We start from the raw sequence: 23486 nt of genomic DNA, 5'->3' as shown, positions 1-23486 counted from the left end.
ACACAAACCAGTGGTAAATTCCATTCATATGTACAGTATTACCTGTCTTATATCTGCTTTTGAAGTTAGACTTTAAAATATTCCAATATATTTCAGAATACACAACATACTTTAAAATACATAGTTTTTAGATTTCACAGCTTTGAGGACTGCAGAGGTTATTCTGTGGAAATTTCATGTCTCTGTAGTCTGAGCTTATTTCGCATATTGGACAGCCCTACCGTCATCCCTGGTCGTGCACTGCTTGATAATACAATCATCAAAGTCTATGGCTTTACATGCCGTCATAGCTATCATTTGCCACTGTTTGGCACCTCCCACTTACGCATTCAATTATAATAATAATAATGCAAAACATGTAAATGCAAACAGTAAGAAGTATTGTGAATACAATATTTTACTGGATATGCATTCATTTCACAATCCCAGAAAACTAGTCTGTAACTGATATGCAGGGAATGTAGTATTATCATCACTGGAAGTGCCTGATTTCACTAGTATAAGAACGTATGAATATGATTGATACTACTGGTGTGACTACTCTATGGTCACATCAGTGACTGGTGTTGGGTTACTCTGTGGTGTCAAGAAAACAAATGGATTTGTCAATATACCTGATAGTGTTTGTATGGTGGGATGCCAGTGAGTGATCAAGACCTTATTTCTAAACCAGCGGTAACCTAAGCAGTGGGGTTAGATCTGTTGGGGGCTTTGAACATTCATAAGGGTTATACTCGTGGGAAAATGGCTGCTCAAAATTTGGAGAAACAATGGTAAAATTAGGATTGAACAGACTGTTATGCCCCTGCCGGTTTACTGTACTTGCCAGAATAGCATAGTTTCCATAATAATAATATGAACTTGTTGCAAATTCACTAAACTAGTACATCTCCATTGGTCAAGCTGCCCATTGAGCGACTAAGGCTTCCCTGTACTTGTGCTGTTAATCTCGATTCACAATCAGCAGGATCTATAGATGAGATTGGAAGTTGCCAGCCCTTAGCACCTTTATACATCAATAAGTAATTGTGATGGTTACCAAATACATCTAGACATTAACTAATCTATCAGCTAACCAAGTGGTCAGCCTGTCACATGTAAGACAATTTAGTCAAAGGAAAACTCCCCCTGCAGTAATTTATATAGGCAAGTATGGGAAATATAGGTTATATCAAATAAGGATATTTCATCATAACGTAACTTTTGCCATGCAGTTTATGACAGTAATGTTCCCTTCAGGATGAATTGTAATAACTTTTCCCATCCTTTGACTTTTCATGTAGCACCATAATCACGCCATAATTCCAGTTTGTCCAATACTGGAAAATGTCTTCTAAAATTAGCATGCTGACATTGTCATGTTAGCACACTGATGTTAGCATTTTGCTCAAATGCAGGAGTGCATGGTGCTACACACAGCCTCACTGAGCAGTTAACATGGCTGTACACTCTTTTTACTGTATGGAAATACATGGAAGCCAGTGTCCGCAAGAGTACGAAAAAACACATTCACACAAAGGCATGGTTTGCAAAATGGTTAGTCATGACATAAAGGATATGTGAGTTTTTGTGAAAAGGCTAAAACATGCAACAATTGTATCATCGTTTTAATCTACCAGTGGTGAGAGTGTCTGATGATTTTCCATTTGTCAGCTGACTCAGTTCACCAGCCAGTCCAGCCTTGCCTCAATATATTCACGACTGTGGTTACATAATTAAAGGCATTTTAATTGTTACTTAATTTTATTATCACTATATTTCTTTTCCTATAGTCCACTGAGTGGTACCACTTGGTATCACTTCTTTCTTTGGATTATCAGAGCGGAACTCTCAACCATCTCGATATGAGACTCCACTTATTAGTCCTGTTTGACCATCTCCTCCAACTCTTCCTCTACCCTCTCTGCTTCTTCCACCTGTGTCACTTTGCAGTTCCTAATATCTTCCATCTCCACCATATCATCCTTCTCTTGGCTTACCCTTGGCCTAGCCGCTGCTTCAGCAGTCCCTTCATTTTGACTTTCAGGTTTTCCAACACATGAAGCATGAACCTCTCCTCCTTGGCCAACTGCTGGACTAATTTCTGCTTTTTTGGATTCATCCCTGAGTTCAGAAGTCTCTCTTCTCTGGTCTTTTACTGGAGTAAAGGATTCTTTGTCCTCAACCATGGTGACAACAGAGAACTCTCTCTTGCTGTCAGGACTGGCCTTGACAATGGTTACACTACTTATTCTGCTACCTATAGGTGAGGAAGGGGACAGTGGACTGGAAGGTGACAGTGGCAAAAAGTTCAGTCTGTCTGTAGAAAGCTGATCAGTGGGAGAGTAAAGGGCAGAACCCTTCAAATCCCCCCCAACTGGTGAAAGTTTAGCTGATTTGAGAATTCCCACTAACTTTTTTTCTGTCTTTTCTTCCGGCTTTGTGATTCCGGCACCTTTCAGCTCTTGTTCCTGTAGCGATAATGGGCTTGAAGGTGAGGAAGTTCGGGCTTGTAACGGACTTGTACTTTTTCCAAAGGATGACAATGGAACAGGTAATTCACTAGATACCACTTGGCCTGCCTGGAGTTTAGGGCTTGGAGTGAGGGCAGGGGAAAAGTCAGTTTTTGCAGACTCTGATGGCGTACTTCTTGGGCTTAGTTTGGGGCTTGGTGTGACTGCAACGGGTGAGATAGAAATTTTTAATGATGAGACTGAAGATTGGGTCTTGATTTGGGAAGAAGATGGAGGTGATGAACCTAAGCTTATTACAGCTAGGTCAGCACTAAAACCTGATTCCAGATCTGGGTTGGAGTTTGGGTCAGGGGGACTTTGGGTAACTGGAAGACCAGTACTAGAACAGGGTTCAGGTTGACCAGTAGGATTGATCGGAGTGATACCTGGAATGGATCCAGTCATGGGGGCAATGGGTGTAGAGGTCTGTAGCGGCCCAGGATCATATGCCTCTTCATTTTTTAACACCCTATCCCCAACACCTCCTTGTTTCTCTGATGTCTCAAATGTCTGTCCAAATGTAACAGGAGATGGAATGGGAAGAGAGTTGGGAGCAGACGCTGCTGTATTCCGAACAGAAGGTTCAGAGGGCATAAGGTTTGTATGAGGTTCAGGGCTGGGCCTCTGTTTAGTACCATCCTCAGTAGCGGACTGGGAGCCCTGGGCCTGATCCTTACTTTGTGAAGAGGGAGAATTAACAGAACTTGAAATTTTGGCCTGACTTTGAGGTGAAGCTGTTTGATTCTTTGAGGGTGCGGTTTCAGGTTTGATACCAGGTTTAGTACCAGGAGCAAACTCAACATTCTCAGCCTGCAACAGTTCCTCCAGCACGACAGGTTGCTGCTGAATAGCCAATCTAACACCTCCAGTCTCCCTGCCTGTCCCCTCTTTTACTTTAATGCCAACGGGATCACTGCCTCGCCTCAGCCCAAAAAATGTTATACTCTTCCTGCGTTTCCCCACATTCGGTCCAACCCCATTGGAGCCTTCTGAAGACTGTCGGGCATCTTTGAACATGCTTCTCAGATTGTACCCGACCTCCTTCCGTTCGTCACTGTCTTGGGATTGGTCCAGCTGGTCCCCTGAACTGACCATTGGATTAGGACCTCCCTGCGGCTTCTTATCAGTGTGTGTCACCCGGAACCTGAAGGGTTAATGATACATTCAGGATTTAATATTTATGCTACCCCATCCCAACATCCACTCTGCGCAAGTGATTGAATTGTTTGTTACCTGCCAACAGAGAAGACAGTCTGTTCTCCAGGTCGTTGTTTAAAGCGGGGGGTTCGGCTTTGCCGTCGGCCCTTTTTAGATCGCACTTGGGCACAGAGGTGGCAGGAGTTGTGGTCGCTGCCTGAGTGGACTGTATGGTGATGTGGAGGAACACCAGCAATGGACTCCTTACGCAATCTGGACATCAACATTATCATTAGTACAATCATGAGTATTATTCTAATTATGTGTGTAGTCCAGAGCTGCAACTGCACTTCTCAGGGCTGCATGTAAGCGAATGTTTGGGTGTTGTTCAGATTCATAAAGATTATCAATTGCTTTAGCTGGTCAGACTATTTAAAGTGGTAATGATGAGGCAAAATCAATGATTAGACTTGAAATTGTTCACCCTTGAGATTGTTTAGAGGAATTACCATACCAAGTCCCTGAATGCATGTTTTAAAATGGTGGATTATATTGCATACAGTAGTCAGCTAAGGGAAACTGACTGCTCTGTGACATTCAAGTTACAAGTGAGATAACGCTACACTGTCCACTGTTTGGGACAGCCAGTTCAGGGGATTCCATAATTTTTGGAACTAATGACTAAAAAAGAAAATGTTGTTTCTTGTGACATTATTATGCAGTCAGCTGACAATAATTTGTCACACTGAGAAAGACTGTGTTGGATAAGCTTACCTGGGGTCATGGCGCACACAGACATTTTGGTTTCCAAACATCTCATTGAAGGCTTCCATGTTAGCTAGAGGTGACAAAAGATAGGACCCATGTGAGAGTAGCTCTAATTAAGTTACCCACTGGTAGATAGATTTGCTGATACATACTGATTAGGCATGGGCACTATACCAGGGTATTTAGAAATCCCGACGGTATGATGCCAATGCCCCCAAAGATACTGAACTCATCTTTCTATTATACTAATAAAGATATGCTGTTTTGAAAATGTATAATATGTAGAGCACATCATGCGCCACCAGAGGTCAGTCTTTAATGGTCGAACAGGCAGCTGAGCTGGAAAACATGGTACTGTGAGTGGTAGGGATAACGCTACAGGATTGTAAACAACCCGCTAGCAACAGCAGGGACTGCAGAAAAAAACAACATATTTTCTCGTCTAATTTGTGGAATTAAGTGTTTATTTATATGACTTTGTGATTGCTGGAACAGCTGACTGACAAACTTCATTACTAACAAGACTTTTGGTGAGTTTGATTTCATTTCTGTCGAGTGTGAATGAAGTGTGTTTTACAGTAAGTTAACAAGGCATTTAAGCTAGTCTCTGATAGGTGAAGGAAAGAAACTTAATAAGTCTAATACTGATCTTATTTGATAAAAAAAATTAAAATTCCAGCGCAAATGCATTATGCAGTTATTTTGTCACCTTCATTTTCAATAATGCATTTGAGGATCTGTTCCACTGTGTCCTGGTTCTCGTCATCCTCATCTGAAACACAGCAGAAGGACAAACAGATCAAACCCACAGCTTTTATATTGCAGTGCCTTTGGCCAAGCATACCATCCAAACTGTTTGTCAACCAACACCGTTTAAAGAGGTAATTCACTCAGGGTCACAGAATTTACAATAAGGGATAACAGGTCTTGAGAAATCCCCCTGTTGGTAATATATATAACTTTTCTAACTAATAGCAACATTTGTGTCCACAAACAGTGTCCGTATTACTGTACTAAATCCACAGAGCATCAATAATTTTCATTGAGAGCATTGAACCTGCTCCAAGCTGCTCTTGTTTAGGATCAGGGAACGTCCAGAAAGACATACTGCTGAGGATTTTTTTTGAACCATCATTTTTCAATTCTGTGATTTTTGAAAATACAGTTATACTACAGAAGGTCCACTTTGAGTAGGCCTATAAGTATATATTTTGGTGTGATGTATATTTGTGTGTTGTGTACAAGAGAAGTCCATGTTCCATTGTCTTTAATTGTGTATGCCTCTGTGTGTGTTACAAGTGTGTGAATGCTTAATACATGTGCATAGACAAAGTTTAATGTCTCAAAGTGAGTGTATGTTTGGATTACTTTGAGTGTGAGAGACTCGATACAGACTTCAAACACTTGTGAGCGTTTGTGTATTCTGTAGAGATGTTGGGGAAAAACAGTGAGGAGGGAAAGAGAACAAGATTGAGAGAAACACTGATGACAAATGATCAAAAAGTTGTGGATCAGTAAATGCTAAAAAAAAAAACTTAAAAAAACCCTAGATATACCAATGCCTATGCATTTGTATGCCTGTGCAACAGTTACGTTACACTTACAGTTTACATCCATTTCTGTGAAAACATAGATGCTTCATGCAGAGAAGATCTATATATCAGCAGTTTCAAGGTAGTTCTTGAGGGCTCTTGAGTTATGGCCAAAAACATGTTGTCTGAGGTCATTGTGACCTTGACCTTTACACACGACCACCAGACTCTAATCAGTTCATTCTTGTGCCTAAGTGGACATTTGTGTCAAATTTGAGAAAACTCCTTTAAGACCATCTTCAGATATTGCATTCCCGAAAAAGAGATGGATGAAAGGTCATAGTGACCTTGAATTTTGAACACAAACTTTAATCAGCTCATTGTTCAGTCCTAGTGAATGTTTCTGTCAATTCTGAATAAATTCCCTCAAGGTATTCTTAAGATATTTTGTTCACAAGAATGAGACAGACAGGGTTACAGTGACATGGAACTTTGACCTATTGCCACCAAAGTCTAATCAGCTCATCCTTGAGTCCAAGTGGACGTTTGTGTTAAATTTGAAGAAATTTCCTCACAGTGTTCTTGAGATATTGCTTTCACAAGAATGGGCCGGATGTACAGACGCTCATATATATTGTTTGATACATATCAAACATATTGCCCCCAGCCACAGCTGTCGCCGGCGCAGAGGCATAAAAAAAAACAGGAATTTCCAGAGGGTAGCATTATTTTCTCTAATTTTGAAGGAAAATGTAGGAAAGATAAATCCCTCTTCTTCTGCTTGAAGTGTATATAGTGGTCTATTGACAGTTGTGTTTTTTTAAGTGGAGCTATGTCTGAGGAGAAGCCAGTATTTCTATTGCTTATTCTTTTTCACCATGAAGACTTTATGCTTTTAATTTGTGTTTTTCAAACCCAAGATAACCCTGGTGACATGACTGGGGTTATTTTTGACATTACAGAGCTCCTCCAGAGCCAATAAAACATTCTGAAATTGTTTTCACAGGCTGAATAGCACTCCTGAGACTAGTAATCTGATCTTTATATGTCAAATCTATTGCGTATGCCTCTTCATACTTGTCTATTACCAACCTACCGTCTGCATTTCCTCCAAGCTTCTCTTCCTCCTCTTCATTGTCCATGTCCCCCGTGCGACAGCGGTAGCCCTTCTTCTTCAGCAGGTGGCAGATGAGGAAGCCAAACAGTCCAGTGAGGAAGAAGAGGAAGACCACCACAAAGATGATGTAGGGCGGGGGATTTTCCCCCACCCCCGAGGCTTCTAATTCAGTCATAACGTAGCTTCAGTCTGAGACATGGTGAGAGAGATTGGGTTTAAATCAATGACACTCCTTTTTGTTCAATTGATGTATAAACTGAGACAGTAGACTGAAATCTAATGTCCAAGCGGAAAATTTGTGGAAATCCCTGAAAGCAGTTCTTGAGATATTGGACAGACACAATGACCTTGACCTTTGACCATCAAAATCTAATCAGGTCATCATCATTGAGTCCAAATAAATGTTTGTGTGATATAGGAATATATTCCCTCAAGGGGTTCTTGAGATATTGCATTCATGAGGATGACAACAACCAGGTCACAGTGACCTTGACCTTTTGACCACCAAAATCTCATCAGTTAATGAGTCCAGATGGAAGAAATTCCCCCAAAATGTTTTTGAGATATTGCTTCTTGAGAATGAGATGAATAGACGTATGGACTGACAGAAATCCCAAAAACATAATGCCACAGGCCTGAAGGAATAGAAACACATTTGTGTCATGTGTCTCATCTTCTTTTTAAATTACCCATGCAATGTTGTTTGTCTCTAATCAAAAAAAGTTGAGGATGACAGCCGCTCACATTATGCAGCAGCTCATACCACCCACAGATTACAGACACATTATAATTACTGCGATATGGAAATAGGAAACGTTATGTAAGATTTCTAATAACTAGATACAGGCATTACTGACAGAGTAAGAATTTTTAATGTAATTGGCAGTCAAGCCACAAGGGATTTAGTCATTGTGAGGACAAAACAAAAAAAAGCTTCAAATTGGGTTGTCTTTACCATGTTCACAAGAGGAGTCTAATAAAAAGGCCTTCTCTTGTGGTATTCACAACCTTCCCAATTTGCCAAAAGCTCAGAGTTGACAAATTGTGACATTTGCGCTGCTGTTTTAAAAATGGTGGAGGGTGGATGGTTCGTATGTTGTAATTTAGTTGTATGAAGTATAAAAATGTAATCAAATCACTTGCAATACACAGAGAGAGACTTTTGGAGTTAGCAGCAAGCACCAAGTCCCTTTGTCAGATTTAAAACTACTGTGTGTGGGGGAGGCTTGCAATAGCATGTAAACACTGGCGTGCCGATACCATGAGCTCTCCTTGGTCTTGCATGAGTGTTCATACGTGAATGCGGCTCCCACGCTAGGAGCTACAGGCTACAACAAGGCTAAAAAGTGACATTTTTCAAAACAACTTGGCATGTTGGGGCTTCAGGACATTTGGATTACTTCGAACAAGACATACAGAGACATATTTGGATTGGGCTCCAGTCACTTGACCTTCCTGCCCCTCTCCTCACCTGTCCCCACCTTGCCTCAGTAGTCCTGCAGTTGCTGGAATTTCCTCAGCCACCTGCTCATCTACTTCCCATTTCCCTCCAGTCTACCCATTTGTACACATATGGGTTAATTCCCACTTCTATTATGGCAGTTCATCGGAGTTACTACATTATTGTTGTTTTATGCCTCTGTTTGTCTGCCACCTGTAACAACAACTGCAGATGCCTGTCTGTCTGCCAGTGCCTGCCTGAAAGCAGATTTATTCAGTAATCACTGAAAATCTATCTGTATCTGGGGGTTTCCCCAATTGCCTTGCACACAACAGCTGTGACATAAGAGCTCTTTTTAAGGCTTCTGGACAGGCTTGAGACAAGTCTCAATACAATCAAGCTCAGTCTAAGTCAAGTCACAGGTCTTGTCAAGTCATAAGTCTCTAAACAAACTGAAATTCAGTTGCAAATCCATCCATTCAATATACTTTTTTCAGACTTCGTTGCTGGTAATTACAACATTAATCTGAAGCTGATAATGTGAAAGGCAGCAGTAAGGTTTATAGTGGTTCTGTTAAAGTAGAAAATAAACATGGTGACATTTGGTAGCTCAACAAAGAGTGCATGTGTTTTTCTCTAAGTTGGGTTTCACTGGTGTTCTAATGCCCTTCTTTTCCTTTTGTGAAAAAAACTAACAAAGACTCTGATGAGGACATCATTGCAATCAAAAGCAGATGAATTCCAAAAAGGTTGTGGGATGAAGAGTCCACTCTCAAAAGGAATGCATGGCCCCCATCACCAAGCAAGGTCAGTTTTCCATTTCAACAATGGGTTCAACAGTTTAGAAGTCTGTAGCTGAGAGGGAAAAACAAGGACAGCACTAGAAGAATGAAAAACCAAAGTTTAATTTTAATTTCTATGTCTGACTGCATCTAGGCACATCTCACAGCAATATCAGAGACCCAGTGTGGTCAGGGCGAGATTATCAACCAGGGCAAAGCAGGCAGCTGCACCGGGGGCCCCAGCAGGCTCACCCATAGGACCTCCCCATATCAGCTTTACTCATGTAGTTCGTGGTCTCTGTCTCCTTGTTTAGAGTATGGATTTCATTCATTCATTGTTCATTCGTATGAAAACTGCTCAGTGGCACATGAAGCCAAAAAAACTTACAAATTTCCAGGTGTAAAATTACCTGGATCGTCCACAACAATGGGCCCACAGAACAAGCGTACTAGGGTTTCCTTGAAACAAGCTAAAATAAAATGTGGTTAGCATTGCTCGTATTCCAGATGAACATAGCTGTTGGTGACTTCATGAGCCACCTTTTTGGATGGCCCTGGGCCCCAGACCAACAGGAACCCTGAACCCCCAGGTTCCCTACTGCAAATGTGTTTGGGTATGAACAGCACTCAAGGACATTAGCAACAGAGCTTATAAGGACCTTAACAACAGGCCTTCATTAATTACTAACTTTCTTATCAAAATGTCGTTTTAAGACCTTAAGTTAATGGTACACATTTCTAAGCGAATGCGCTGTGTCAATTACTACTGGTACTGCTTCCAAAAACGGAGTATTTAGTAGTACCTAGGAAAAATATTGTGTAACACAGTAAAGTTGGATACAGAAAAAGATAAGAGAAACAGCAAAAAACCTTTGTGCCCAGCATTAGCATGCTGTAAACAACCATTCCTGAACACATCCTCAGACATCTGAACCATTTAATTTCTTTTAATTCTTAACATTTTTGTTATCTGCTATATAAAAAAAAATATCGTCAAGCATGTTCATGCAAATATGCACATGTATTGTCAATTTGGCTCTAATGTTGTTGTGAAGAACTTAAAGACCACATACAGTTTGTGTAAATCTTGACTACTCATGCACGAGCTCTGAAATAGTACTGTAGCCTTGTGGCATTGTTGTTTATAGCTGACAAACAGATAGCCCTTACCATTTTCTTGCTGGTCAACAGCGGACACATCCGTGAAAGTCATGCATGGTCAATGCCGTGTGCCAAGAACAAAACAGGACAAAACAGGACAGGACTGTTGAGATTTGGTTGATAAACAAAGTAAAAGTGTGTGTGTTGGATAAGAGGCTAAAAGCAGCAGACAGTGTGCCCCGCCTGTACACTCAGGCTTCTTCTTAACCCCACCTTCTCTGTCTATCTACACAGAGGCACACAGACAGGGACAGGGGAACCTCTTCCTTTTAAGTCTAGCAATAAATCTTATAGGTACTGTAGACAGCATATGATTTAGGTTCATTATATATATAATCATGTGTGTATGTCTTATAACCTGAAACTGTGAATGTGCAAACAGTAAATAAACACATCCATACACACACAGCATTGACTAAGAATTTACATATAGCAGCTTATCAGTGTTGCCCTCCCGCTGGCTTATCATCATCCACTGACGTCCCTCCGACACACACACACACACACACACACACACACACACACACACACACACACACACACACACACACCCTTATCAGCAAATATTTCAGACTGTTAAAGCTATAATAGGACACCTCATTAGCAATCGCCACTAAACATTACAAAAACCTAATTTTTTTCATCATCATTTTGCGAGTTCAAATACATGTTTGGCAATAATTCAAAGTAAATCGTCTATATATATAAATGCGGTCCAGGAAACACTTAATTTGGTCATCAGGTTTTCCTCTCTGGCTGCGTTCAGTCTGAACAACCTCCTCCAAATCAAGAGGTTTAGTGCAGCCTGAATTAGAGGTCAACACATTGTCTGCCTAGCCAATTATTGGGGATGATATTTGGCATTTTGCTGATTATCTATGTCAGCATTTTATTTTATTGATCACTGATTAAATGAATTAATCAGAATGGCCAATATGGGAGGAACTTTTACTTTTTTAAAACCTCAGGAGGCTATTTTTATTTATTCTTTTTTATTTTAATTTTCATTTGACTTTATAAAACAAAAGTTGCTGGGAACTTTCTGTATATTATATCAAAAGTTTCAGTTTTAATTTAACATCTGCTAAAGGCATTTTAAAAAAGTTTTGTGTTGTAGTTTGTTATATTCCATAGTCTAAATTTTGACAAAGATTTTCATTGTTTGTTTTTTTCCAGCTTACAGAGAATCAATCATCAATTTTAATGTCCTAACTTGCCTAAACCTAACCTGCACCTTTATGTTAATTAGGCAACTTTACATTAACATAACATCATTCGTTGGTTGCTCATCTATAGAATATCATATGAACTGTTTTGTGTGCATTTTTGTAGGATATCATATGAGCTGTTGTATGAGAACACGTTACCATCATTCGTTGTGTCGATGAGACTTTGACTGTCACTGAGAAGTTCAAACACCAAATTTAGAGATCACGAATTCATCTAATGAAGGGTGTAGTTCTTGGACTTTTCGTTGTATTTTCCACGAGGAAGCACTGTGTTGCAAGTCATTAAGAACAGATCATGTCATGAAAGTGCATGTCAAAACTGTTAATGTCATCCAAGCCAGACGTCTCAGTCCTCGTCAGTTTGACAACCTTACTGACAAAGACATTACTGGTGGCCTGCTAAACCACAGAGTGGTAAGGTGGTTAAGCTGCAAAGCTTTGCTGATGTGTTTCAATAAATCAATAAAACAAAACTGCATAAATGACATTCTGAAACTGGCAATTGCTCAGGATTTGACACTTATTGTAGATGCACTTATAAGGGTTACGAGGTGCCAGGTTTCAGGAGCAAGTAAAAGAATAAGCAGCACGTCATGTTAAATGCTGCTGCAGAGGCTTTATCATCCTGACCAGGATACAGTTCTCTGAAAAAAAAACCCAAAAAACTTACTTTGGACTTTTAAAGATGATGATTATTGTACAAATTTTGTGAATCTGCAGCTTCAGTATATAGACTCTATTGCTTAAGTCACTGCCAAAACTTCAGATTTGTAAATGATTTGTAAGGCAGGGGTTAACCTGAGCTGCTACCTCAGTAGCTTCCACTTTAGTTTGGTGTGATGATGCCAGCATTGCTAAACAAACAGACAGAAAAAGCCACTTGTAATTACTGTAAGTTGTAGACTGACAAACTGAGACATTTTGTTGAAATTGTACTTATTTTCCTTAAGTCTTGTCAGGCAGTTCATTATCTGATTAGTGTATGGATTGTTCATTCATTGTGAGCGTTTTTATGCCCACATACTGTTGATAGCAGTGGCTGAAGGCATCATGTGTTCATGTTGTCTGTCTGAGCATACGTCTAATTCTCGTGAACGCAATATCTCAGATACCCAAATTTGGCACGGACATCCATTTGGACTCAACAATGTTCTAAGTTTGGTTGTTAAAGTCAAGGTCACTGTGACCTTGTCTGTTTCACAAACTAAACTTCGACCCAATAATAAACTGATTAGATTTTGGTGGCCAATGGTCTGTGTGACCTTACATCGGTCTCATTCTCGATTCTCAGAAATGTGATACCGCAAGAACACCTTGAGGGAACTTCTTCAAAGTTGGCACATATGTCCACTTGGACTCAAAAATTAACTTTAGTAGCGTTTTGTCCATAACTCAAGAATTGCTCTGCTAATAATTACAAAATTTCACTCAAATATCTAATAGGATACAATGCTGAAGTGATGCCATTCTGTATCCACAAGGTCAAAGGTCAGCTTCACGGTGACATCATAATGTTTTTCAAAAACACTTTTTACTATTACTAAAGGCAATATCTCCAGAACAGAGAGGGAGAGTGTTGTGTTGCCGGCAGGAAGATGGGTGTGTAAAATCAATGCTTTCACAGAAATGGATGTAAACTATAAGTGTAACTCGACTGACATGTGGAAGCACACAGGCACAAGGCTTCTTTACACTTAAAGAAAAGAAACAATTTGGAGGTTTTTATTCATTTGTGCAATATTAATAACAATATATGCAATTACGGTTTTATCGGTCTGGCCCAGTTGTGACCCAAGAACTAAAATGAGTTTGACACCATTGTCTTACACCAACATTGCAAAGACACCCAGTGTTTCCGCTGGTAGCATTCTGCTGTAATACTACTTATTAAATGTAACTTCAGTTCTTTGAGTAGAAGAGCCGCAGAAGAGGAAGAGGGAGAGAGTGAGAGATTTACCATATTATCAAAGTTTTTAAAAATGCAGTGTAAATGACTTTGCCACAGAGTTCCTGTGTGAGTGTTGTGTCTTGGCTCATCTTCATTTATAGTGTTTTGCTGGATGTTTTGTTTCCTGCTGCTACTGACCAGTGTAAAAGCTTTGAAGAGATAACTGCCTTGTCTCCTGTCCGTTTGGGTCCGCATTCTCCGCCACAGTTACATATGTTAACAGTTGTCCCCAAATTCAATGATGCAGCTTTAAAGAGGCCCTATTATGCTAATTTTCCGGATCATATTTGTATTTTGTATGCTCATTTAAAGCTCATTCTGTCTGTTACATTGTGATATCACCAAGTTACAGAAGTAAACACTGAAATTAAAATGAGCTGTTTCAGGCAGCTTAGGAGCATAGAGCGCTCCCTTTTGCTTGGACTTTAGGCTTTATTACTTGGAGACCTTTAACAAGCACAAAAATGCTACACACAACAATAAAGAAAAGGGAAAAACCCTAAAAGCATAACAGGGCCGCTTTAAGCCACTACTAACAGAAGATACATTTATTTTTGAAATACAATGTTCTGCTAAATAACATTGCTTGTGGTGTGTGTGTGTATGTGGGTGTGTGTGTGTGCATGTGTGTGCGTGCATATTGCCATTTACTGATATGTTTATTTATTCATTCATTCATTCATTTTCCGTAGCCACTTGACCTCGCAAGGGTTGCGGGGGGGGGGGCCGGAGCCAATCCCAGCTATGTTTATTTACATTATTGTTATTATTGCTAATAATCTGAGATGGGTCAGTCACAGCAGTGATTCATTTTGTCAGCACTAAGCTATTTTGTACCTAATAAATATAAGGAGTAGAAAATAAACTTCCTGTATATAATGTGTGTTCAGACATACAGTCAGAGGATCTTTATTCACACAGCTCTTATCTGTGTTTTCACAACATGAACTACAAAATCTATAATCCTCTCTCTGCTCCAAAACGCCTCCCTTATGCCCCCTCTTGTGTCAGGCTATTTAATGTTCTCTCCGAATTAACCAGGGAGTGGAAGGATACGTGAGAGGGAGAATACTTTATCTGTTTTGTTTATCTAATTTATGCCTGAGTTCATTTTTATATCTTTCTTGTATGGAAAAGATGTCTTTGTTTTCTTGAGCATGATGTTTTGAAATGCAATCAAAATGCATGATTAGTGATTTAAGTATTTATCCCACCATGAAGGGGTTCCATGGAGAAATACTATAAACAGAATATAAATAGTAGTCACGTGACATTGAGTTAGTAGTGGAAAGTTCCCGAGGCTGGAGAGATATATTTTCCCTCAAGTCCCGACTCATGACAAGTTTTCAACTTCTTATCTACCTCTGACCAAAACCTTCACCTTCTCTCAACTGGACTGTTTTTACATCGCTTGCCAAAGCTCTCTGTCACCTAATTCTTTACAGAATGTTTGTTATGTTAGACATGCCTTTGCCTGCTGTGTCATTTAATTTAATTTGCACATACATACAAAAGATAGAAAAATCATTTTAAAAAGTTAAAACATTGTGCAGGCGAGGTTAGAAGCCAAAACTGTCCTCTGGAGATACCTCCTCTATTAAAAGAACTAGAACAATTCCTAAAAAGAAGAAAATAATACAAAGATTGCATTATTGTTTACATTTTCAAGACTAAACAGTATAAAATTTAATAAAAAATGTGCCAATCACAAAAAAATTGTAGTGAAATGTTCGACATGGTCACAACAATTTTAGCTACACATTATTCACAACATGTGATATTAATGCTGTTACATGAGACCATTTGGTACAGATATATCATTAAGTCAGGTATTCCTGCTGTCAGAACAGTGTAATAATTAAATGTTTTCTTCTAGTATGGGCTCACATACACTCACTCACACACACAGACACACGCTCACACGCACACACACACACACATACACACCCCTGTGATACTGCTCTTAAGCATCCTGCAGACTGTGAGATTTTTGCAGTCTTATAAGTTCTGTGCAGCCACATTGTGCGACAAGGATCTTAATAAACTTTGGTATGACATTAAGTTTGATGTATACAGGCTGTGCGATGTCATCATTGATGACATGAATTGTAGGCTACGACCTACGTCCATTGACGTCAACATGCATGAATAAAACGTCATCGGCAAAGTGAAGAGGTGGCCTCTAGCTCACCTGCTATAGCGTGCGCCCCATATGCTGATCTTTGCAGCAACCCAGGTTCAGTTCCAGCCTGTGGCCCTTTGCTGTGTGTCATTCCCCCTCTCTCTCCCACATTTCTTGTCATTTTACAGCTGACCTATCAATAAAGGTAACCCCCCCCACCCCACACACACACACAAAAAAAAAAAACCCAAACAATTCGAGACCCCCTATAGCAGCATTTATGTGTGTCAGGAAAAGTCAATAGAAGAGGAGAATGTGGACGCAGTTGTGGCTTGGAAAAAGGCCAACTTAGCACTCCAGTTTTGCAACGAGAACTGGGAGTATCTATGAGCATTTAGCATGCACAAGCAGCGTGGCGCTGATCAGTGCATCATTTCATGCTGCAATTCTATTGGTTGGTCAGTATACGTAGGTTGTATGAGCAGTCACACAGTGAGATGGTCATCCCAAATTTCTAACACTGTCAGAATTTTATCCCAGGCTGTCTTTGAGCGCACGGCCGTGACAACTGCCTTCTTTGAACCTCTCTAAATGTACAACGCAGCACCACCAGTTTAGAGCCACGAGCAAAGATATCGCCAAGCATCTGTTACAATGGTTATCTATTGTCTGAGACAGCCCAAAATCGCAGTGTATACCGGGCTTTAAATGTGAAGAAATTTAAATCTAGCTCCTATTTACTCGTAGTTAGAGTGTAAAAACAGATATTTATTTGTTATTTTTGTTTCTTTTTTAGGATGAAGTAAAATAATTTGCCTTAAAAATACCTGAGTAAATGTCTATTAGACAGTAGCATTAACAAACAGGTGAGTCACAGCACACACTGATCTCATTTGTACTTGAAGGAGGAACAACATTAACACCTTGTCTACAGCAGCCGTGAAGCAAAAGCAACTCGACAGCAGCGCAGGAGCAGCAGCTGCAGTCCTCAGTCAGTGTCACACTGGCTCTGTTCACTCCAAAGAGTTTTGACAGCTCTCCGTGGGTTAACCCCATATAGCAGCCTCTTAAACAAAGCGCAATTAAAACAGCTATTTGAAACTATCCTCTCAACCACTCCCCTAAAGTGTATTATAATGATGATACATAACAGCAGCAACCGCTGATGTCCCATGTTATGCATTAGTGCTCCTCAGCACCACTAAAACCATGCTATTATCCTGCCTCACTCACCACAAAAGACCCATCACCTCTACATGAATACCAAAAAACTACAACACACGTGTTTAATATCATTTCTTGTAATATGAAGTAAATCTGAAAGGCGCAGATGCTAGAGGACACAGACAGGTCTGATGCTGAGTTTCTCTACCTAACACACACTCACAGAGCTGAAAGAAGCTGAGAGATGACTCAGCATCATCATGACCTCGACAGAACTGTCTCACGGTGACGTGTGTGTGCGTGCGTCCAGTGCTTCACGGCTGCATTGTGTAGCTCAGCATATAGTCTCATAAAAAAGAAAGATAAAAAAAGAAAAAGAGAGATACAGTGACAGAGGGATAGGGATGTGTGTGTGTGTGTGTGTGTGTGTGTGTGTGTTTGTGTGTGTGTGTGTGTGTGTGTGTGTGTGTTTGTGTGTGTGTGTGTGTGTGTGAAGGTATCATCACGTCAAAGAACTCTGACATCACAGGGATCTATTATAGTTTGCATGCGTCATTGTGGAGAGAAGTGAGGGTGGGATGGCTGAATATTTCATATGAACACCGTTGGCTATAGTGATGCAGCAAACTCCAGCAGAGAATGATCATTTTAACAAAGTTAATTAATGTTAATGTGTGTTCCATCACACCATTCCCTCCATTGTGTGGTAAGATCACAATATTGAACCTGTCACTTTATAACCTCAAAAGAAGTCATGTCGAGTCATTTTGCTTTAAATCATAAAGTTTGGCTCAAGTGTCTTTCTGGGTTTGAGCTCCAGGGACAGACACAGTCCACGTCAGACCACACACCGTATAAAGATGGACGACACGCCCCTACATACCCCCGCTATGCTGAAGTGAGGTTAAAATATCTGGGATATGGGGCGCCTGCTGTCTCAGTGGATAGAGCAGGCACCCCATGTACAGAGACTGTGTCCTTGCCGCCGCGGTTTCGATTCCGGCCTCAGCCCTTTCCTGCATGTTGTCCCCTCTCTCTCTCCCCCTTTCACGCTTAAAAAACTGTCCTATTGATTAAAGCCAAAAACGTCCCCCAAACAAACAATTTAAAAAATATATATATCCGAGATATGGGCATTACCATCATGGAGGGTGATGTCATTGAGAACCTGAGCCTGCGCAGTAACAATATCTGCGGTGGGGGAGTTGCGATCAGCTTAATTCAATGGGAGTGCACAGATCAACTGTCACAGCTGTCAATCATGGTGGAAAAACCTCTTTTTGTAAAATTTAATAACTCATTAAAACCCAACTTATCATAAAAACAAACACTTGAATAAACAGGGTGATGAGAACTACCTTCAGTGACAGAAACCATCTCTGGGAAAAATGTATTTGGCGTTTACTTTGAGATATTAGTTTGGCCTGTGCCCCATACACTAACATGGAGGGGCGGGCTTTATGGCCTATACTGCAGTCAGCCACCAGGGGGTGATCCTGATTGAACAGTTACACTTTTAGGGAGCTGTCATGTTGTCTATCTTTATATTCAGTCTATAGCTAAGACAAACAAGTCCTAGAGCCCCTCCTTGTTTTGATAAGATTGCTGCTATTAATGGAGATGTCTACTCAATACTTTGCGCTGCTGAAATAACTTACTGAATGGGAAGGGCAATGAAGCTGCCAGGCAGTAAATACATCTACAAAAGTAATCTGGAGGCCAACATGTCACAACTTAAAGAGATTTGGATGACAACACACACAAACCTCTATTTATACTTCTTTGCACATTCACCAAAATATTAAACCAAGATTCCATTCTGTTCCAACTTTTTGACTTTTTAAAATACTCGTCTAAATGTAGGTCAATGCACAATCAAATTCCAATTATATTTGTCAACCTGGAGGATGAACTGAGGTTAACCTTCTCATTTAACCCTTTAAACCCTGAGCAAATTGGTTTGATTTTTTAAAAAAAACAAAAAAAACATGGGAAGAAGGCAAAGAGCAACTTCAAAAGAAGGAGGGAAATTTGTGAAAAAGTTACAAGAAAATTACTTTTTATTATTTGCCTTACTGTTTAAGCACTGTGTGACAGGCCTGAATGTTAGCCCCTGGGTTTATGCTTTTCAAAACACAACCAGGTAAGTCCAAAAACTGTCCAAAATGCATGTATCTCAAGATTACTGATAACACAAATTATTCCATTGCTGCGTTGTCTCATTGCCTTCCACTCAGTGCAAGAGGAGAGCAAAGGAAAGGAGTGGAGTGTAAAGTGAGGAGAAGAGAACAATATGAGAAGGAGACAAGAGCAGAATGCACTTAGCCAGATTGTTGCAGCTGAACACAGGCCCAGTCTGTAGTCTGCAGGGAAGATTGTTTGGTTTATGATTGCATTTATTCAGACAACAGCATTTTTTAATTTTGTGTAAAGATTTGTTGATTTTGAATGGTTAATTATTTAATAGACCACTAAAGTGTGCACAGTGTGGCATTGATTCTTTGCTGTTGCCTATTATGAATAAGTAATAAATGTAGAGAGTGAGTGTGTATGTGTAGCTGCTGCTGGGTGCATTTAGTATAGGTCTGGAGACACCTCATATGTAAACCATACTGTCATTTCCCTGCACATTACTGTGCACAAATGTATTGTATGTACTTAGATCTCAAGAGCCAATTTGGTGCCAGCAAACACATAGAAACTTACCGGCAGAGCGTCGTTTGCAAGCACACAAAAACTAATTTTGCACATTTTGCGAATACACAACATTTGTGGAAGGGGTGCCCTTTTTATCACTTGAGCCCCTGCCTTATGAAATGTCTGTGCACAGCACTGGGGGTGAATATTCTCCAGATAACACAAGCTAGCCTCCACACCACCCAGAATCAAACAGGAGGGTGTGATGTATAAAAGTATTTTAAGACAGAGATAAAGAGTCATTATGATTATATTTCTTCTGTTCTGGTCACACAATTCCACTTGCACACACACAGGAAAAAATGTGGTTAAAAGCATTATCCTCCTGAGACTTGAACACACAAATGCAAGTAAATTATTAATGTATAATGTACGAAGTGTAATGCTATACACATACATATGTATATGTATGTGTGTGTGTGTGTGTGTGTATTGCGAGATAATGTATGTGCAGCAGAAGCTCATTGCTTGCTCAACTGCAGTGGATACAGTCATATCTATTTCATTACTTTAATTGTATTAAAGTAATGTATTAACAAGTGGAAAACTAGATATGACTGAATGTAAACTATATTACTATCGACTGTGACCGTTTTTGTATTGTCTTAGTCTGGCATAAAAAAAGTAATTTGCATACATGTGTATGACTAAAAATATGATCTAAGAAGTTTTTCTAAAAGTCATTGTGTGGCCCTCAGTCATATGCTGATCCCTACAATGGCTCTTAGTCATTAATTTTTTTTGAGTTTTGTGTCAAAAGTTTAGCTGTTTAAGATGTACTACGCAGGAACTTCCTAAAAACAATGTATAATGTAGACCCATACAGAAGTAATTCCTCTCAATCACTTTTGACCTGCTAAAAGCCTGTGGCGGTGTATATTTCTGCAGACTCTGCCAGCTGCCTGTTTTGTCTTCTTATTTTCTGTGTTTGAGACATTTATGGGGATGCACCCCATCAATTCCTGTATAAAAACAGAAGCTACCAGGTGCCAGACCATAAGCAGTGGACATTTAAGAAGACACAGTGCTTGGGAAAAAAAAAAAAACATGGAAATGAAGCCTCGTGAAGTGGAACACACAAGAGTTTATCTGGAGCTGTAGTCTGCTTGCCAGCAAAGTTAGCCGGGAAATGCTGTGTACCCCAACATTTTCTGCTATAAATGTGTAGTATGGGTCCCCAGCATTAAGAAACTGCCGGATGCTAACTTCCATACGTTGGGCAATTTGCATACATTTACACAAATACGTTGCCATTTAGACAGTAATGGTCTAAAAAAATACAATTGCTCTATTTGCTTGTAAAAATTGTACAATTTTTAACTGATGTGAAGTTATTTCAATTTTTTGAAAAACCTGTGTAATCCATTCAATTCAGTGCCCTCTAAAATGTCTACATTGAATAAATGTTGATCAAAAAATAAAAATATGCAGACTTCTGGTCTTAAAAAGTCCATTTTGAATTTTGACAATATTAGAAATGGATTCAGCATCCTCAGTAACCCCCCAGAACCACCCAGATAATGTCCAAATTGGCTAAACAGTGTTGTAATTATGTACATTTATTTTTTAAATTAGACAAATTATGCAAATTGACAACATATGCAAGTTAGCATGCAGCAGTTTCTTAATGCTGGGGACCCCTATTATACTTTGATAACAGAAAACTTTGGGGTACACAGCATTTCCAGGTTCACTATAGATTGGCAAGTAGACTACTGGCATTACTTTTCAATTACACTGACAAGCGAAGTCAGGTTTAAAAAAAATTCCACTGGGGGGATTTTCCTCGGACCTCAGTGGACTATTGGGTCGCAGAAGGCATAGATTGAAAATGGTCCCCTGCACACCCCACCTCAATATTAAATAGGTGATTACGGCCCTGGGTGACTGAAAGTTCAGCTATAGCAAAACTTCTGCATGAACTACATCAGCAATAACATGCTAAGTGCCATCTGATTAATATTAACTTGCGTGGGAAAGCTGGGAATTTTGCAGTTCTTTCCTTGACTGAAGCTGACTCAGTTACATTCCAGAACTGTCCATGTCCTAATCACTGAAGAAGACTGCCATGAGAGTCCACAAGCTTATCCAGAGGTCATTCATGGCCCTACTTCACTGTTCTACACTTGAACGCACCACACCATCAACCGCTCCATTCCTATCTTGCTAATGGTCTTCATATAGTTGACCGCCAGGTTGTAGTCCTCCCATTCTGTGGCCAATCACTTTCACCTAACGTCATTTGAAAATGTTTTAATTTAAGGTGGTTTTACTTGTCGGCAGCTACCTAAGTCTTTACAAAGAATCGTAATAACTAAATTCGTCATGTGGACATGCTCTTCAATTCGGCTCCCATAATATCCGCTAATAACATTTCTAAATGTAATTTGTCTTACCTTAATCACCTAGTCGCACGCTGCTTGCAGCAGTTCACGCGAGGTGCGCTCGGGAGCGCGCTGTGTTTTGGTGGAACATGTTCTAAAGTTTTCAACGTTGACATAAGGATATATTAGTAAATCAGATAAAGCCGATTTTACCCTTTGCCTCTACACATCCCGGAAACATCTTGGGTGTCGTGATAATTAAAGGTATTACTCCAAAATGGTGACGATAAGACTTAAGAGCGAATTTCTTAAATGGAGTTTGGCGTGGCATTTTTTTCAAGCAAGCTCTCAAGCAAGCATGAAGTCTATAGCGTACCGTCACCTACAGTAACGCTGATTCACCGCATCATCGTCCCCACCCAGTCAATAACACCCAGAGCACACCGTCATCTCCATCTGTACGAGCCCCCCGGGAGCACCCACAGCACCGCGGTCCATCCTGATCCCACCTGAGACCTGATCTCACTCCTGAAGGTTAAAGACTCAACCAGTGAGTACATAAAGACTAACTGGTCCCAAAACAGAGACATCAAGCGAGGACACTCACCTTCAGTCAGGCAGGGACACCGCCCGGTCCTCTCCGGTGCTCCTGTCGGTGAGATGCTGTCCCATGGCTGCAAGCTACCGTGTCCTCTGTCCGGAGCAGGACTCTGCGGCTGCCTGGCTGTCCGTGTGTGTGTGTCTGTCTGCTGAGGAGGACAGAAAGACAGGAAGATGCGCGCGGAGGGGGCATCTGTCTGTCTGCCCTGGAGGCTGCTCCTACTGCGCGTTTACGTTTAACCTTTGTTCATGCAGAAAGATCAGCTGATCTTCAAGCAGCGACACATGGACTGAAATGTGCTGAGTTCTATTTAATTTATTTATTTTATCTTTTAAGAGGTTTCCCCCTCCACCCATCTCACTATGTACCCAGAGTAAAAAATATTCTGTATGATATATATATATATATATATATATATATATATATATATATATAGTGGCGGGAATGTAGTGGCTGCCTTATTTTTTTTAAAAGACTAGTTGAATCATTACAAAATTACCTCCGCTTGTTTTTTCTGATTCAGTCAAATTATTTTTATTAGAGCAGTCCTCGCTGTCTTCACTGCATCCACACTCACATACAGATTCTGATTTATTTCTATTCATGTTGTTTAATCCTCCCTTTCTCATCCATCTGAGGCAGCTCTCCAACTCTCTTGATGCCTTTTTTTCCTGCACAAAAAATAAAAGAAACCTGCAGGCCTTAGTTGTGTCTGCTGAGATTTATAGCTGCTGCTCCTCATTAAAAGCTTTATTTATAACCACGTTTTGTGCTCCAGAATTTTTTCTCTCCAGAGCTCATCTCATCATCGTCTGTTCAGACGTTGTTTCTAAGCTCCAGTTGGCTTCTAAGCAGAGATCCAATGTTGCTGGTGTTTAGTAATAATGTCATGTGTTCTGCTCACAAAGGAATCGATCCAGCATGCTGTGCACCCTGCCTTCAAGATGTCATGAGCAATGCATCTAGCCAGC

General features: G+C 40.2%; 1 protein-coding gene across 2 annotated transcripts; it reads right to left on the bottom strand.

Annotated features, from left to right (window-relative positions):
- Positions 1-1454: 1454 nt before the first annotated feature.
- rell2 (RELT like 2) lies at positions 1455-22602 on the bottom strand. Of its 2 annotated transcripts, none has more exons than XM_042493579.1 (6): positions 22522-22602; positions 7026-7235; positions 5107-5169; positions 4404-4467; positions 3726-3902; positions 1455-3636 (listed from the first exon to the last, which is right to left on the bottom strand). In XM_042493579.1, exons 2-6 carry the CDS (start codon positions 7219-7221, stop codon positions 1860-1862), a joined length of 2277 nt encoding a protein of 758 aa, XP_042349513.1. In that variant the 5' UTR covers positions 7222-7235; positions 22522-22602; the 3' UTR covers positions 1455-1859. The 2 variants fall into 2 exon arrangements, with proteins under 2 accessions (XP_042349513.1, XP_042349514.1); XM_042493580.1 differs by lacking the exon at positions 22522-22602 and adding an exon at positions 10440-10505.
- Positions 22603-23486: the final 884 nt, after the last annotated feature.

Source organism: Plectropomus leopardus, chromosome 9 (assembly GCF_008729295.1).
Source record: "Plectropomus leopardus isolate mb chromosome 9, YSFRI_Pleo_2.0, whole genome shotgun sequence".
Classification (NCBI taxonomy): domain Eukaryota; kingdom Metazoa; phylum Chordata; class Actinopteri; order Perciformes; family Serranidae; genus Plectropomus; species Plectropomus leopardus.
This window is presented reverse-complemented; position numbering and strand designations above follow the sequence as displayed.